The sequence below is a fragment of the Acomys russatus genome, chromosome X (assembly GCF_903995435.1).
Source record: "Acomys russatus chromosome X, mAcoRus1.1, whole genome shotgun sequence".
Lineage (NCBI taxonomy): Eukaryota > Metazoa > Chordata > Mammalia > Rodentia > Muridae > Acomys > Acomys russatus.
Window position 1 is genome coordinate 38,366,872 of NC_067169.1, and position 18,802 is coordinate 38,385,673.

Here is an 18,802-nt window from a genome sequence, read left to right on the forward strand (position 1 = left end):
TACCCTATTCCCCTTCCCTAGTTCTATGACCAAGGGGGAACTCCTCCCCCACTAGATGGTCATAGGCTATCAAATCTTATCTTGGTAGTCTGCTTATTCTTCTTTGAGTGCCATTAGGCCTCCCCACCAAGGGGAGGTGGTCAAATATGGGGCACTAGAGTTCATGTCAGAGTCAGTCCCTGCTCTTCACATAACTTTCCTGCACACATATACTACTGCTTCCTTTTCTGATAGCCTTGTTTACAATCTCCAAGATTTGAAATCAAGAAGTATGCTATTTTAAACATTAAACTCATGCTATAGAGTGGTAAAATGGGACACTTGTTAACTTAACATGTCTGAAGCCTTTGACTCTACCCTCAGCCTTGCAAACAGAAACCACAATATGCTCTAATACTCAATAGTACTCAATTGGATGTTATCTCTTTTTAATTACACCTATGTTTCTTCTTTTTAAATTTTTAAATCTTTGTTCATATGATATATTTATTTTTATTTTTTCATGTGTACATTTATAATATTACACATATATACAATAAATTCCCTATAGCAAGAAGAATATATATATATATATGTATGTATGTATATATATATATATATATATATATATATATATATTCATAGTGCTTTGGCTATTTGTATATGGCAGCCTTGAAGAAAACATCTTTCCTACCTTGGTGAGTCTAAAATTCTGAATGAAAGTCAATATCTATCATAACTTATCATTATCAACTTAAAACATCAATCTAGACCTAAAAACACCTTAACCCCTAAACAACTAAGCTTAATTGTAAAACTAAACTACCTGGTCTTAAACCCCATCAGAGACTTTCTGTCTCCTCTTCTGCATAGATCCCTGATTTTGAGGTGAAGGTTTTGTATTGAGTACTCAAGGCAAGTGGTGGATATGATAAAAAAAAATGTATCAGAAGATAGGACAGAAAAACTATAAGAGGTGGTGGCTGACTCCAAGGAACCAGCATTTCCACACACTGATGCACATATGAACTCACAGAGACCGGCAAAACACACAAGTCTTGAGCAGGTTCAAACCAGACAAAATCCCAGCACTATATACCTTCTTTGACACTCCATACAGTGCTGAGCTTATTGGTAACATATCACTCCAAGTAAAGTCAACTGAGAAAGTCTCTAACTGGTCACTGCACACTCAATGTCTCAAAAGAAAGCTTATCACCATGTCTCACTTTCCCCTTAAGTTAAGCTTTGAAAGAGCACAGACTACAGCCTTCATTTAATACATACATATTTTACATATCCTTTTTAGTACTAAAAAGTACACGTAAAGTGAACAAATAACAGAAAGAATAAAATTGCCAGAATCAAGGTACTAGTATCTAGCTTCTCTTTCTGACTTCTGGCTTGTGTGTGTGTGTGTGTGTGTGTGTGTGTGTGTGTGTGTGTGTGTGCGCGCGCGCGCGCGTATTAAACAGTCTAATGAATTTCTGCTATTGTTTCAAATTTGTTTATATGAATAATTCGTCACCAAATAGTGTTTTGTTAGTAAGGAACTATAGCTTGTAAAAATTTTGGTTCCCCTCACACTTTTCTTTCTCACAATTATTTCTTTATTTTGTCAATTTGCAGTCAATATACACAAAACCTTTCTCCTGTGACAATTTGTAAAGCACAAAAAATTCTGCTTAATTCATAGTTATTTTAAGACTGTTTCCTGAATATTTCATTCCAGTACATGATACATTTTTAATTTGATACTCTTCTTGTGTTTTCATTAAGTTTGAGTCATAGGGAGAGAAATTCACTTTGATCTTATTTTCAATTCTTGACAATACTTAGTTGTACACTAGAAATTACCACTGTTGTTCTCTTTGTATGACAAGGTTTTAGCCATAGCCTTTAGAGATTGAGGGACTGTAATTGGCTCAGATGCTACAGCTGTGTGATCCCTAAAAAATGACCAGCATTGTCACTAAGGGACTTGGCTTGTTGTATACTCATAATCCATCCTCAGTCTCTCTTGAAGATTTCTTTAACAGTATGAAACAAAATATCTCTGATCATTGTCTAATCTTCTCCTTTCTATTTCATAACTTTCACATTCATCTCCTGATTTATTTGTTCATGAAATAATGCATTATAAATTTAGAAATAATTATATTTTTCAAACATGTATTATATGTGTTCTCCCATAGCCTCGCTCTACAAGCTTATGGTATTGTATTCTTAGAGACCAAGGAAAGGCCTTATACTGCACAATAAAAGGAATTGATGACTACACATTTATAGATGTACACACTTGCTTTGGTCTCCGTAAGATAAATTGTTTGAAACATGAGGCCATATATAGGCTGTGATATATCTCAATGATAAAGAACTTACTTAGCACGTGCAAGGCACTGGACTCAATCCATCTCATGGCACCCCAACACACACACACACACACACACACACACACACACACACCAAAAGAAATTTCAAAGCTAACTACTTTTCAAATATTTACCATGTTCTAGTCTAATCTTCTACAAGGCTATTAAGAGCAACAGCCAAAGTAAGCAAGTTTGAATATTCTCACTGCTAATTCACCAACTGATTAAATTTCACCAGTAATTTGTTTGTTGGATATTGTCCTTGTTTTGCCTTGACAGGTTCTTGCTTTGTAGCCTAGGTCACCTTCAAGAGTTTTATGTAGTCCAGGTTGGGTCTGAGCTCTCAGTCCTTCTACTTTAGCTTTTTGAGTGCAAGAATTATAGGTGTGCACCAGACTACCTATCAGAAACAAGGATCCTTAAAAACCTGTAATGCCTTAGTTTCTATATCAATGAAATGAAGGGGTAATATTCCTTGTTATAGAGTTATTGTGAATATTAAATTTTAGTTCAGATTTATATATATATATAGCATTAAAGAAATGTTTGCCATTTTGTATTTGTATTTGTATTGTATACCTTATTCCTCTCCACTTATTAACCATAATATTACAAATTTACAGAGGCGTTGTACTAGTCAGGAGTCTCTAGGATCCTGGCAGGAGGGAGAGAGAGAGAGATGATATATGATAGTTAAATAGATGGTAGATAGATAGATAGATAGATAGATAGATAGATAGATAGATAGATAATCTGGTACGATTGTAGGATTGCTTGGAAAAATCTTAGCTCATAAGACTATGGAGGCTGGGAAGGTCCATGATCTTCTGTAAGCATGCTACAGACTCAGAACAACTCATGATACTGTGCTGATCCAAGTCCAAAGGCAAAGTTGTATATCTCAGTTCCATCCTGGATCAATGCCCCAGCTGAAGTAGGTGACCAGAATAGAAAAACAAACAAACAAACAAACAAACAAACAAACAAACCAAAAACCAAAAACACTACTGTTTCAGGCTTTCAGCTGCCCTATATAAAGCCCACTCACCTTGGGGAAGGCAATCTATTTTGCTGAAAACACAAATGTCTATGCCAGTTTCATTCTTAAAATAACTTTAAAACTTCCCGTACAGATACATTTAGAAATAATGTTTATTTTGGAAACAGTGAAATTTATACACAAAACTGACTAGTACAGCTACACAGTCAGCATTGGTGGATATTCTTGTTTGTTCTGTCTCTGTCTCTTGCTGTCCTCCCTCTCCTCTCTCACCCTTCCCCCATCTTTCTATCTTTCTATCTATCTATCTATCTATCTATCTATCTATCTATCTATCTCTCATTCACTCTCAAATGCACAGATACAGATACAGTGTCAATTTATTTTGTCAAATAGTCATTAACCAAATCTTTGCTACCACATACTCTGTACAAGGTTCAGGGTGTCATGTAAAGGAGGAGTGGTCATCTTCAATCTCTTTCTTCAGAGTTTTGAAATTTTTTTTCAAAGAAGTCCTTCACTTGCTTAGTTAGAGTGACTCCTAGATATTTTATATTGCTTGTGGCTAATGTGAAGGGTGTGGCTTTCCTAATTTCTTCCTCTGCAAGCTTGTCATTTGTGTATAGGAAGGCTACAGACATTTTTGAGTTAATTTTGTATCCAGCTATTTTGCTGAAGGTGTTCATCAGCTGTAGGAGTTCTCTGGTGGAATTTTGATGGTCACTTATGTACACTATCATAGATGGAATGATCTTCCTTGCTCATGGATCGGGAGAATTAACTTAGTAAAAATGGCCATCCTACCAAAAGCAATCTACAGATTCAATGCAATCCCTATCAAAATACCTACACAATTCTTTAAAGACATTGAAATTTCAATTCTGAACTTCATATGGAAAAACAAAAAACCCAGAATAGCTAAAACAATCTTGTACAATAAAAGGTGCTCCGGAGGAATCTCCATACCTGATCTCAAACTGTACTATAAAGCAATAGTAATTAAAACAGCATGGTACTGGCACAGCAACAGGCTAGTTGATCAGTGGAATTGAATCGAAGACCCAGATATGAATCCACACACATATGGTCACTTGATTTTTGACAAAGAAGCCAAATCCATTCAATGGAAAAAGGATAGCATCTTCAACAAATGGTGCTGGTCTAACTGGAGGTCTATGTGTAAAAAAAAAAAAAATGCAACTGGACCCATATTTGTCACCTTGCACAAAACTCAAATCCAAGTGGATTAAAGACCTCAACATAAAACCAGAGACACTAAGCCACTTAGAAGAAAAAGTGGGGAAGAGCCTGTTACATATTGGCAAAGGAGACAACTTCCTGAACAGAACACCAACAGCCCAGGCCTTAATGTCAGCAATTAATAAATGGGACCTCATGAGGCTGAGAAGCTTCTGTAAGGCAGGAGACACTGTCAAGAGAACAAAGCGACAGCCTACAGACTGGGAAAAAATCTTCACCAACCCTACATCTGACAAAGGTCTAATATCCAAAATATATAAAGAACTCAAGAAATTAAACATCACCAAACCGAATAACCCAATTGAGAAATGGGGCTTGGAACTAAACAGAGAATTCTCAACAGAGGAGTATCAAATGGCTGAGAAACACTTAAAGAAATGCTCAACCTCCTTAGTCATCAGGGAAATGCAAATCAAAACAACTCTGAGATTCCATCTTACACCCATCAGAATGGCTAAGATCAAAAATTCAAGCGACACCACATGCTGGCGAGGATGTGGGGAGAGAGGAACACTCCTTCATTGCTGGTGGGAATGCAAACTAGTACAGCCACTTTGGAAATCTATCTGGTGCTATCTCAGAAAAATGGGAATAGGGCTTCCTCAAGACCCAGCTATTCCACTCCTTGGAATATACCCAGAAGATGCTCCAGCACACAACAAGAAAATTTGCTCAACCATGTTCATAGCAGCCTTATTCATAATAGCCAGAACATGGAAACAGCCTAAGTGTCCCTCAGTAGAAGAGTGGATAAAGAAACTGTGGTACATATACACTATGGAATACTACTCAGCTATTAAAAACAAGGAATTCCCGAAATTTGTGGATAAATGGATTGAGCTAGAAATGATCATAATGAGTGAGTTAACCCAGAAGCAGAAAGAATCAAATGGTATATACTCACTTATATCTGCATACTAGCCCAAGGGGCATGTCCCACGAAAGCCTTCACTTACCAGGAAACTGGGACAGAGGGGAAGGCATCCTATTGGGACTCTAAATGAGAGACGCATGGGAGAACAGCAAAATAAAAGGATCCAGAGGGTCCTAGAAATCTACAAGTAGAACAATATGATAGGCAGATTTGGGCCCAGGGGTCCCGCTCAAACTAAGGCACCAGCCAAGGACAATACAGGAGGTAAACTTTAAACCCCTTCCCAGATCTAGCCAATGGTCAGAATATTCTCCACAGTTGAGTGGAGAGTGTGATACGACTTTCTCACATACTCTGGTGCCTCACATTTGACCATGTCCCCTGGAGGGGGAGACCTGGTGGCACTCAGAGGAAGGACAGCAAGTAGCCAAGAAGAGACTTGATACCCTATGAGAATATATAGGGGGACGTAATCCCCCTCAGGAACAGTCATAGGGGAGGGGAATAATGGGAAAATGGGGGGGGAGGAATGGGAGGATACAAGGGATGGGATAAACATTGAGATGTAACAAGAATAAATTAATAAAAAAAAAAATAAAAAAAAAAAAAAAAAAAAAAAAACATTAAAAAAAAAAAAAAAAAAAAAGAACTCAAGAAGCTAAACACCACCAAACCAAATAACCCAGTTGAGAACTGGGGCTTGGAACTAAACAGAGAATTCTCAACAGAGGAATATCAAATGGCTGAGAAACACTTAAAGAAATGCTCAACCTCCTTAGTCATCAGGGAAATGCAAATCAAAACAACTCTGAGATTCCATCTTACACCCATCAGAATGGCTAAGATCAAACACTCAAGTGACACCACATGCTGGCGAGGATGTGGGGAGAGAGGAACACTCCTTCATTGCTGGTGGGAATGCAAACTAGTACAGCCACTTTGGAAATCTATCTGGTGCTATCTCAGAAAAATGGGAATAGGGCTTCCTCAAGACCCAGCTATTCCACTCCTTGGAATATACCCAGAAGATGCTTCAGCACACAACAAGAAAATTTGCTCAACCACGTTCATAGCAGCCTTATTCATAATAGCCAGATCATGGAAACAGCCTAAGTGTGCCTCAGTAGAAGAATGGATAAAGAAACTGTGGTACATATACACTATGGATTACTACTCAGCTATTAAAAACAAGGAATTACTGAAATTTGTGGATAAATGGATTGAGCTAGAAATTATCATAATGAGTGAGTTAACCCATTAGCAGAGAGACTCAAATGGTATATACTCACTTATAACTGGACACTAGCCCAAGGGGCATGTCCCACGAAAGCCTTCACTTACCAGGAAACTGGGACAGAGGAGAGGACATCCTATTGGGACTCTAGATGAGAGAAGCATGGGAGAATAGCAAAGTAGAAGGATCCAGAGGGTCCTAGAAACCTACAAGTAGAACAATATGATAGGCTGATTTGGGCCCAGGGGTCCCGCTCAAACTAAGGCACCAGCCAAGGACAATACAGGAGGTAAACTTTAAACCCCTTCCCAGATCTAGCCAATGGTCAGAACAGTCTCCACACTTGAGTGGAGAGTGTGATATGACTTTCACACATACTCTGGTGCCTCACATTTGACCACGCCCCCTGGAGGGGGAGAGCTGGTGGCACTCAGAGGAAGGACAGCAGGTTACCAAGAAGAGACTTGATACCCTATGAGCATATACAGGGTGAGGTAATGCCCCTCAGGAACAGTCATAGGGGGAGGGGAATAATGGGAAAAGGGGAGGGAGGGAAGAATGGGAGGACACAAGGGATGGGATAACCATTGAGATGTAACAAGAATAAATTAATAATAAAAAATTTAAAAGGAAAAAAAGGAGGAGTGGATACACACACATGCAAAGAGGAGCCCCTACCACCAAGGGGTTCGTTTTCTATTTTAGGAGACACTCATTTCCTTATAATTACTGGATGGTACTACACAAATGCCTCATGTACAAGCCATGTACTGTGAGCATGCTGGGGAAGCAATTAATTCTCACCTGGGAGATAGAAAATTAAGCATATAAACCCTAGCATCCTAGCAGTGGGAGGAAAGGTGGTTAAAATATTTTGGAAAGAAAGAATGGCAGCATAAACCCCCCTTAGAAGTATAGAATATTACAGGACATCTGGTAGTTTGGTGGACTCAGCAGATAGAATATGGCTGACAGAGAAAAGTTCTAAATCTGGGTAGACAAATCTGAAATAGTTCTAGTACTTCTCTGTGTATAACAGCGAAGGAAATCCTGGGTTGTTTTAAAAGCCTGCTTCATGAATCCCAGCCAAAGATAGATGAGGTAAGAGAAAGAGTAAAAAAAAAAAAAAATCCAGATCTACATATATACATTGATGTCGGAAAGTCAGGGTTGACATTCGTTTAGACTTCTTAATGAGATTCAGAAGTGCTTTATTTCTAAATGATTCTGCACAGCAGAAGAACCTAAATTCTGGTGCCTGTGGGCAAGCTCTGAATATTTCCTTGTTTAGCATGTTGACAACCAAACTAAGATCCAGAGTTATGAGGAGGGTGCCTGGGGCCACCACTAACACTGAGTTGGTGAAATACCAGATGACAAAGTTTGTTATTTCACACCTTTCAAAAGGTCTCTCCCTTTCTCTACCAAGAATGGAATTTAGAGAGCTTCAGCAGGACACTGTGTAAATGTATTATAGAAAAACCTAATACGAAAAAAGGATGACAAGACTTATTCCATGCTGCCTGTGGCATATTTCTTATTCATTTCTAAATGCACTAAAAACTGAACTCTGAAAATTTCTTTTATCTCATTACCCACCTTACATTACCACAAATTTAAGCCTTGCTATATATATATATATATTTACATGGAATTGTGTCTAGGAACATGTGCATATATGTGTATGTTCTTGTGAGAACCTGAAACAACCTCAAGTGTCATCATCAGGAGCACCATTCACCTTGTCTGAGAAAGGGTTTTTCATTGCCCTGGAAAAACATAATTGGACTACATTGACTGGCAAGAAAACCCTAGAGCTCTTCCTGTTCCTCCCCTGCACTAAAATGAGAAGCGTGTGCTATCATAGCAAGTACTTTTACTTATGTCAATTGTTCTCAACCTGTGGGTCACAACCCCTTTGGGAGTCAAATGACCCTTTCACAAGAATCATATATCAGAGACCATGGATATCAGATGTTTACATTACAACTTATAACAGTAACAAAAAAATTACACTTTTGAAACAGCAACAAAATAATTTTATGATTGGGGCTCACCACAATATATGAATCACAGCATTAGTAAGGTTGAAAACCACTGACTTAGGTTCTAAAAATAATTGAACTCTTAAAGAAAACATCTTAAGAATTAATTATAACTTGATAACTAGTAGTAATTTATTAAAATTAATTTAAGAAGAATCATTAGTCAAAAATAATCAACTAAGACTCAAAGACAAATATATAATTACAATTCTCTATCAGTACTCAGTATAATGCCTTGTGACAACATTCCCAGAATTTTGCAAAATATGATAGATTGTGCACTTTATTGGTGGTTTCCAATGAAGGGGGAATAAAAAGTATCATTTTACAACTGTCAAAATAGGGCAACTTCTTTGCGTTTGACCTTGGTTTGATAAAATGAATCTTAGAGACCATTTTCAGTTAGAAGTTATTAAAACCAGAGTTATGAATTGTTACTTTGTTGTTCTTAGCCTTAGAGACTCAAAACATCTTACCATAAAGGAAACAGTGCTTTAATTGTTGCTCATTAAAAGTGATGAGAAAACATCATTTTTCTTCTCTTCCTCCCAGGTGGCTGTGGAGGATCGTGTCAGGCAGCTGCATGAAGCCCATAGGGACTTTGGCCCAGCATCCCAGCACTTCCTTTCCAGTAAGTCATTTTCATTGTTCACTGTTTAACCTCTTCATTGTATTTCTGTAGCTAAACATTAGGAGGTATTGGATTAACCCTTGTCTCTGTCAAAGACATTAGAGCTATATTTCATCCTGGTACATGAGGCCTACTTAGATCATTTTTTTTCTAGCCATCAGCAAAAAAACAATTGTTCTTCAATATTGACTTTAATAATATTTTGAATATCATTGCCTATATCAACTCACTTCATCAGCCCACTTCATAATGCTGATCATTATGCAATCATGATATCATCACTCGGTGTATGTTGAGTCTGATTATTTTCTGTTAAAAAACTTTCTGTTAAGCAACTGTTAAGCACTGAACTAAATTACTAGCCTTGGTTTTTATGAGACAAGGTCTCACTATGGGCCTGAAACTGATCTCAAACTTACTATTCTTTTGCCTCAGCCTCTTAAATGCTGAAATTACGAACATGTGATAGCACACCAAGCTAAAGTTCTTAACAAAAGACATTAAATTCTTTCATCTGTAATTGTTCCCTTTTCCTTATTATCTTTGCTTATCTTTTTATCCTTAGGTTTAACTTTTCTTTTATTTACCAGTTTTTATAATTTGTTCATTGAGTTTTATAATCAATTGCTTTATTTATATATTTTAATAAAAATTACATATATGTGTATTTGTAATTAATACTGTGACATCTTTAGCCTACTGAGCATTTTAGTAGGACATTTTAACAATTCATATTGAAGAAATGTATAATGTTTTACATGTCATACATTTCTAAAGAAATATATTATATAACTTATACTATATATATATATACTCTATTTGTATCAAGTCAAAGTCTAACACAAAGAATTTGCTCTATTTTGATACTTTTAAAATGATACTTTTTATTAGTTCTACTTTATTTTTTGAGGCAGGATATCTCTCTGGTGTATGTGTGTATATATGTGTGTGTGTGCATATAGATAGATAGATAGATAGATAGATAGATAGATAGATAGTTTTGGAGTACTTAAAAGCCACAGCTCTACTCCACAGAATTACTATCTCTAAGCATTTTATATGCTATTTTTTGGTCTTTTATGATTATCCATGTGGTTTTATCATCACTTAAATGCATTTACTTAGTGATATGCAATTTTATAATTCCTAATTGATGTGATTCTTCTAGCAAGTACATAAGGTAGTTCCAGTATTACACTCATTTTAATGATGAGGGAATTATATTCATTTTATTGATTAATAACTTAAGAAATCATCATTTACACTGCTAGTGCATAAGCAAGACAGAATTCAAATTCAAGAAGATTGTTACAGAGTCTGTTTTTAACCACCATACTACAGCTTTACTTAATTTCTATATAGGAAGAAAGTGATTCTACAGCTCTCCCTCCTAACAACTGTAGTGTATGTGGATGGGGGTTGTATGTGTGTGGGGTTGTGTGTAGATGTGGGGGGTGTTGGGGGGTGGGTGAGTGTGGGTGGGTGTGGGGGTTATAGACTTCTTAATATGAGTATGTACACATGTGCATGAAGTTATGGAAGTACATGTATATGCTCATGTGTGAGGACATCAAGCATCAATATCATATGGCTTTCTCTATTGTTGTCTGTTTTTTGAGGAAGGATCTCTCCCTGATACTTAAGTTCACCAATCCAGCTACATTGACGTAGTTACCTAGTTCTGGAGATATCTCTGTCTCTACCTCTATTCTACTGAGGTTACAGAGACACCACTATTCCCAGCTTTTAAGTGGGTGATAGAAATCTGAAGTCAGGTCCTTCATACTTGCACAGCAAACACTTTCCCCACTGAACCACACCACCAGTCCTGATCCATTCTTTTAATGCTACTTTTTGTCTTTCCCTGTCTTTTCCATTCTCTGTTGGTCAATAAAAAGGCCCATGCTTACTAATATTGTACAGTATTTGAGTAGATACTTTGTCATCTGTTTCCAAATAGTCATTATCTTTGACAAAAATTCCTAGAAGATGTTAGTACTGTCTTTGTTTATATACATCAATAATGTGTTAAGTTAGAAATCATTATATTTTGACATTGTTCTAAGTCTAATTCTTTATACAATCTTTTAACCCCACACATAACTAGCAAGTAAAGGAGGAAAGTTAAAGTAATATTTCTACATGAGTGGGACTATGGCTTTTAGTGATGCCACTAGAAAAATCATGAAGGCTAAAGATTGTCTTGGCAACAGTCAGTCTATTTAATTTAATTAAGATTAAATGTGCTAACATGCTCCCTTGTGACTCATAAACCATAAATAAAGATATTACTATTATGAATATTAATTACTCCTCAGATACCATGTACATTCATTCATATTTCCTTCTCTCTGCACTCTCCCCTCTTAAATTCTCATGTCTTCCCCATTAAATCCTATTCCTAGAAAATGATGCTTTACATTCATTTAATGCAGATGACAGGTAAAGTTTAATGTATACTTCTCCCTGGTTATTTGCATTTTAATAGGGTAAAAATCCATAAGCCTGAGGTATGACTCTCTGGTGGTAGAATGTCAGCCATAAGCTCCGAGCTTTGACAAACTAGGTGAAACATCTTTACACCTTTCAAACCATATCACATCATACTGTCAAGAAAGGTCAGGCCTGTGGCCATGTGCACTCAGAAAGAAACTAATCAATCTGCTGAATGGGACCAGTCCTAGAACTCAGGAATTTTTTGAATATTCATATGAAATATCAAAATACTCATAGAAGTTCCACTTATATGTGTAAAAATATGCTAAAATGTTTAAAGGCGTGTTGCAGAAATAGGACAGTGAGACTAAATATGGATTCAATCTTCAAATTGTCTTCTTTAAACTCAAAGGTAATATACATTCATCTAGAAAAAATTAGACAGCAGCAAGGGAAATCAGGGAAAAGACAATTATCAATGATCTTACTACTCTGATACAACATTCTTCAAATTTTACTTTATATTTTTTTCTGTTTGTCTACCTGGGTCCAAGGTCTTCTTTTTTCCTTTTTCTTTTTCTTCTCTTCTCCTAATCCAGAGATAGAACCTGGGGTCCTTGGGCATGCTAGCAACTGCTCTTCTACTGAGCTCTATTTCCAGCCTCTTTTTCTTTTAAATCAGATAAGAATTTTCTTTTAAACGCATGATACTTGGAGGCAGAGACCAACAAATCTCTGTGAGTTCAAGGTGAGCCTGGTTTATATAATAAGTTCCAGGCTATCTAGGGATACATAATGATACCTTGCCTCAAAAAGGAAACAAAGTTAAATTTTATGACTTGGTTTTCCCTCTTATTAATACATAAAATACTTTTCTTTAAATATTGTATCAAGTAATGTTAATAGCTGACCAATATTTCCTTCTGTGGCTGTGCCAAATTTACTAAGAGAATTCTGAATTTTTTATACTAAGATTTTTTCAAAATATTCACTATTATATCCAATATTATGACTGTTCCTCTACAAACATCTCAGATACTCTCTACAAGGTAAATGTCTAAGTACATAATTTTGGAGTTAAAGGTTGTTTTGATTTATAAAGCTTTCCATGTGTATCATCAAACTGACCTAGAAAGCTACACAATAAGTTAAGTGCCACATCAAAGCCATGTTTAAAGCAGAGCATCTTAGAAATCACTTATTTTTCTCCATTTTTTTTCTACAAAAATAAAGCACCTTTTTTACCACAAAAATAAATAAGAATAAATGTTTTAAGTCATACTAAAGTTGTACTAGAAGAGTTTGGTTAAATATATGACTGCTTCTAGGTTACTAGGAATAGCAGGAGGGTTATTTGTAAACCTTACAAGTTGCAAGAGAAGGAGAATGGTGGTGGGTCACAAACTAACAATGCACTTACCCTACAAGAGGCTTTCTGCATCTTTTTCTCCTTAACCACCACCAGCATTTTTATAGATACATACAATCACTCCCTTTGGGAGACTACATGATCAGGAGTCTGCTTTGTGTCAGAAAAAAGAGACAGACTCTCTCCAGTATTTCTTCTTGATGGCCTAGTCTTCATTGGCCAAATAAACTGTTTCTTTTGTCTTAGAGCCAAGTCGAATTGAAAACAAGAAAAAACTGTAAAATATGACCCTGGCACTTTGAGAAGCACTAATTTCTCTTTCCTCCTACTTTTAATACTCTAGTACTCCTAAGTGATCCCTGCAACTTAACTAAGAAAAGGGAGAAATTTGAACAACATAACATCAATGGGTTCATATATTGTAATTTTCAAACCAATATAAAATATATGTAATTATATAGCTATAAGTACCATGCCAAGCTCTTTATGTCAGTAATCAAGAAACTAGTACAGTCCTGGTTGATAGATCCAAGCATCTTTTTTTTTTTTTCAAGAATTTAAGAAGGCTTTCTGTTTTCTTTTCTTTCTTTCTTTCTTTTTTTTTTTTTTTTTTTTTCATTCTCTGAGCTTCTCTTCTAAGCTGTACCTTTTTTTCTTACCATGGACAAATAAATTTCACAAAAGCTAAAAATCCTTCTATAGCAATCAGAAAAACTCCAGGGTGTCTTCATATGTTATAAGTGCTAGAATTCCTTAAAGAAGCATTTCCCAAGTCAGGCCTCTTAGAACATTAATATTATATATAACTTTAGTGACTGTTCCTGCAGTTGGCAGAGATGAGCAAAACCTTTCCCTCTGGGCATCTTGGGATCTTTGGTGGACTTTTGGACTCTAAGAAAAGGATGGAGAGGCTGTGCTTCTTCTCCTGTTTAGGTGACTGTTTAGGTGTCCTGATTTTCAGGTACAATAAGTTTGTCATTCAACATATCATAGAACACACTGACTCTTTGCCCAATGTAGTATTCCAAAAATACATATTGGAAAAAATTCTGCCAAAAGTAGTGACAATATGACCCAATTACAAAGAAAATGCATATTTATGAGGCAGGAAGGTATACTTTCTATTTCTCTTGAAGTTCCCAACTCCTACCCCACCTCAGCCCAGAAATCACTTCTGTTGTATAACTTCTTACCTTGTGAAAAGGCTCCATCTTATCTATACCATTAGCTTTCAGAATCTAGTGTATCTAATTAGTGAATCTTGAAATGAATTTATTCATTTTAATCCTCTAGTTTCTTATGGAATAGGACAGACAAGAAATTTTTAGAATATAGCATACAAATATAGCCATGTATTGTTTTTGACGCTTCACTTACTCAGTGACAGGTGCACGTGTATAAGTATGTGTGGACTAGATCACAATGTAAAATGGTTTCTTTCAGTGAGCTACAGCTACAGAAGTTCAGGAAGTGAGAAACAATTTCAGTCTTCCCCTTATTTTATAAATAACAGAATAAGTGCAAAGGCATCAAATGATATGGCCAAGGTCACAATGTTGTGTATAATAGATCATGAAGGGACACCAAGCTTCTGGCCTTCTAAGTCAAATCTCACACTTTCCCATTAAGAACATATGACTGTGTAATCAACTGGCATTGCCAAGGATTTTTCCTCTTTGTCTGTTTCTTCATTCTATACTAAGACACTAAGATGTTTTGCAAATCTTCAATTTTTCCCTCAGCACCTCTGATTCAAAGATTATCTTATTGATATTGTGAACATTACTTAGGAATACACATTGGCTATGTCTGTGGTACATGTCTCTAATATTAGCCATGAGGGAGGCTGAATCAGGGGGATTTTGAGACCAACCTGGGCAATATAATGAATGTTTTCTCATAAAGAAAAAGGAAGTAGCACTCAATATATAATATGACCTTTTGTGTTGCTTTTTAGCAAGGACTATAGCATTAATAACTTTACATGGTAATTTTTATAAAAGTTGCATTTGCCATGTTAAATATTAAGGAGTAAGATTAGCTTCAGAATTATGGCATGGTCACAGGAATATTTAAGAATAAAACAATAGAAAGATACACAGGAATACTGAAAATAAAGGTACATCAAAATATAAATAGTTATCATGTCTTTGTATTTCACAGATTACTTATAATGAGCATATTTTACTTTCATAATGTAAAAAACAATACATGCAGATTGTTTATAATGAACATATTTTACTTTCATAATGGAAAAAACAATAAAGGTAAAATTCTTATGCTCTAGCTTTTAACCCAATGACCTCTATAAGTAATACACTCTATTGCTGGCAATGAAACGGTATTAGAAAATTTTCTTTTTTATTATTTATTCTAGATGTAAAAGCTGTGAACTTCATCGAGTGACCTTTCTGTTCTCATATTATGAGACAGTGTAAAAGGAAAGAAAGATCAGTTATTTCCTGCAGATTTTATAAGTTTAGCTCTTTTAATCATATCCCTGGTTAATTTTTTCTCTCCTGTCAGAGAGACCCATGCATTTACAGCTTCTCCTCAATACATAGGGAGAAAAGTTTTGTTTCCATTGTGAGAGTCAGTAATTCTTCACCCTCAAACACCTTCCTTATATGATTAATTTTTCTTCAAATAGGAAAAACAAATATTCCTTTAATCATAGCACTTGGGAGGCAAAGACACATGAGATTCTTGGAGTTTGAGGGTCCGGATCTACACAGTGAATTCTAGATTAACCGGGTCCTATAATTAAGTCCTTTGCCAAAAAAGTGGGGTAAGGAGAAACAAACCTTTAAGCTTATCTAATAATTGCTTACATTCACATAATAAATAGACCTCCAACCTAGATCATCATTGTATTCAGGGAATGAGTGACCTGAATTATGAGGGGCCTAATAATTTAGAGCTTCAGATGGGTTTAAAGACATTGTCCTGATGAAAGTCCAAAAGAATATTACAAGTATGATGTGAGATGATTTCGGCAATCACATATAATCCTGTATGTTTGGAATTGGGACAAATGCTATCAAACCTATCAGTGATGTCAGTCATGATTCTATAAGGTTAAAGATAGGCTGATAATTTATACTTCTTTCCCAAAACCTATTGCTATGGCTCTTTCTCCTTTATTATAGTTTGCATCGAAATTCTGTGCCATTGGCCTTACATATTCCATCTATTTGAACACATAAAGAGACTTAGGAAGGTACTCCATTTTTTTTCCTCTGGGAGTTTATATCCTGGAGCTGGCATCATAGAGATATCTGGCTCAAGTGAAATAATTACTGAATACACAGGGATTGTGAGGTTGTAAATAAACCTACTTTTGGTAAGATTCAGTCAGCCAAAACAGACCATACAATGAATCAGACATTTTGCATCATATTTCATACCTTGTTTGTCAGATTGTGACTTATAAATACTATGTTATCTAGATCATCCAAGTCACTTGATGCAAAGAAGTAATGCCAATGTTTGCAAGGATAACCACTCTTCGAAGCCTGTCTAAGACTTTGCAGAATTAATCACCAATATATCCCAATTCCAGAATATATCTCCAGTTCTAGGAAAATCAGAGTAAGTAGGCGTTTTAGCACTAATGGGGCTTTAGGTGAGGCTCCTTATAGAATCAATTTGTTCAGAGAATACTATCCAATGAAGGGAAAAAGGAAAGCTGTGGTATGAGTGGTATGAGGTTGCCATGAGTGGTATGTGGATGAGTGAGTGTGATTCAAACGAAATAAAGAGCATCAATCTGATGCCACAAGAGACTCTGGACGGCACATTGCAACATAGAGGTGGATACACTTTAGGAACAGGACTAGCTAATCACTAAGAATAGATTCTTATAGATTTAGAGGTGACAAGGCAGCTCCCATTTGGCTAAATGAGGTGCTACTAGTTAAGTTCTGCTTGGGCAAAATGCCTCACAAAACCAAATTACGGGAGAAAGGGCTCATTTTGGCTCACAGTTTAAGGCTACAATCCTTCATGGTGGATATGCCATGACAGTAGGAGGCTGAGGCAGCTTACTGGATCTCATCTGCAAGCCAGAAATCAAAGTGAGATGAATACCTATGTTCATACCACTTTCTCCTATTCATTTGGTACAGGACCCCAACACACAGAATGAAACTGGTCACATTTAGAATGAATCTTCCCATCCCATCCTAATCAAATGATCAGTCCAGAAATATGTCCGGGGGTTTATTTCCATTATGACTCAGAACCATATTAAATTGAGAAGGTTAACCACAACAGGAGTTCTCTAGTAAAAGATCAGTAGATTCTTACTAGTTAGCTGACACTCAGAAACCCTACAGATATATACATCATCCATCTGGCCAAAGAAATCCAAGTAGAACACCAATGATGACCTCTTCTAGCCTTTGTGAAGATACTATAATAGTCTGTACAGAATTTTGTTTAAGGTGAAATTGTGCTTTAAGCTTTATCACTAGCTCTCGCTACTTTATCTTATAGCTACATGAAAACATCTGATAACATTGCAGTCATGAGGCAAATGCCTATGTCTTTCTTATTTCATTGTCCTTGTGACAGATTCCTCTGGGGATATTTTCATGATGACCCGGGGTAGGAGAGATTAGTGATAGACTTCTCAATCAATTTTATGATATGGATACTATTTTAGTGGAATGGTGGCTCTAAAAGGTATATTTTTTACACTACCCAGAAAATGAAAACATTTGTGCATTTGGCCTAGGGTATTATTTTGTCATCTGTGCCAGAATACAAACTTTTGCACAGCAAAATGGTGGAATCACATCCCTGTGGGCAAAATCATTACTTTCATTTTTCCATTTGGATGTTTTCCATTTTCAGAACACAACCAGTTTGAGATTGCAAAATACTTTTTGGTGGGAACTTTGACGTGAGGACAAAAGGCATTTTGTTCTTTTGTAGAATTACATAAACTGTTCTTACTTAAAAAGTGCTCTTCTAGATTTTTTTTTTATTAATTTATTCTTGTTACATCTCAATGTTTATCCCATCCCTTGTATCCTCCCATTCCCCCCCCCCATTTTCCCATTATTCCCCTCCCCTATGACTGTTCTTGAGGGGGATTACGTCCCCCTATATATTCTCATAGGGTATCAAGTCTCTTCTTGGCTACTTGCTGTCCTTCCTCTGAGTGCCACCAGGTCTCCCCCTCCAGGGGACATGGTCCAATGTGAGGCACCAGAGTACGTGAGAAAGTCGTATCACACTCTCCACTCAACTGTGGAGAATATTCTGACCATTGGCTAGATCTGGGAAGGGGTTTAAAGTTTACCTCCTGTATTGTCCTTGGCTGGAGCCTTAGTTTAAGCGGGACCCCTGGGCCCAAATCTGCCTATCATATTGTTCTACTTGTAGATTTCTAGGACCCTCTGGATCCTTTTATTTTGCTGTTCTCCCATGCGTCTCTCATTTAGAGTCCCAATAGGATGCCTTCCCCTCTGTCCCAGTTTCCTGGTAAGTGAAGGCTTTCGTGGGACATGCCCCTTGGGCTAGTATGCAGATATAAGTGAGTATATACCATTTGATTCTTTCTGCTTCTGGGTTAACTCACTCATTATGATCATTA

General features: G+C 36.4%; 1 protein-coding gene across 12 annotated transcripts in view; it reads left to right on the top strand.

Annotated features, from left to right (window-relative positions):
* Positions 1-18,802, top strand: part of Dmd (dystrophin) — a 2,465,896-nt gene that overhangs the window by 2,206,239 nt on the left and 240,855 nt on the right. For all 12 annotated transcript variants that reach the window (XM_051140917.1, XM_051140916.1, XM_051140911.1 and 9 more), the window contains one exon: positions 9,317-9,395. In XM_051140917.1, coding sequence (XP_050996874.1) covers positions 9,317-9,395 — 79 coding nt within the window. The remainder of the gene's footprint in view (positions 1-9,316; positions 9,396-18,802) is intronic.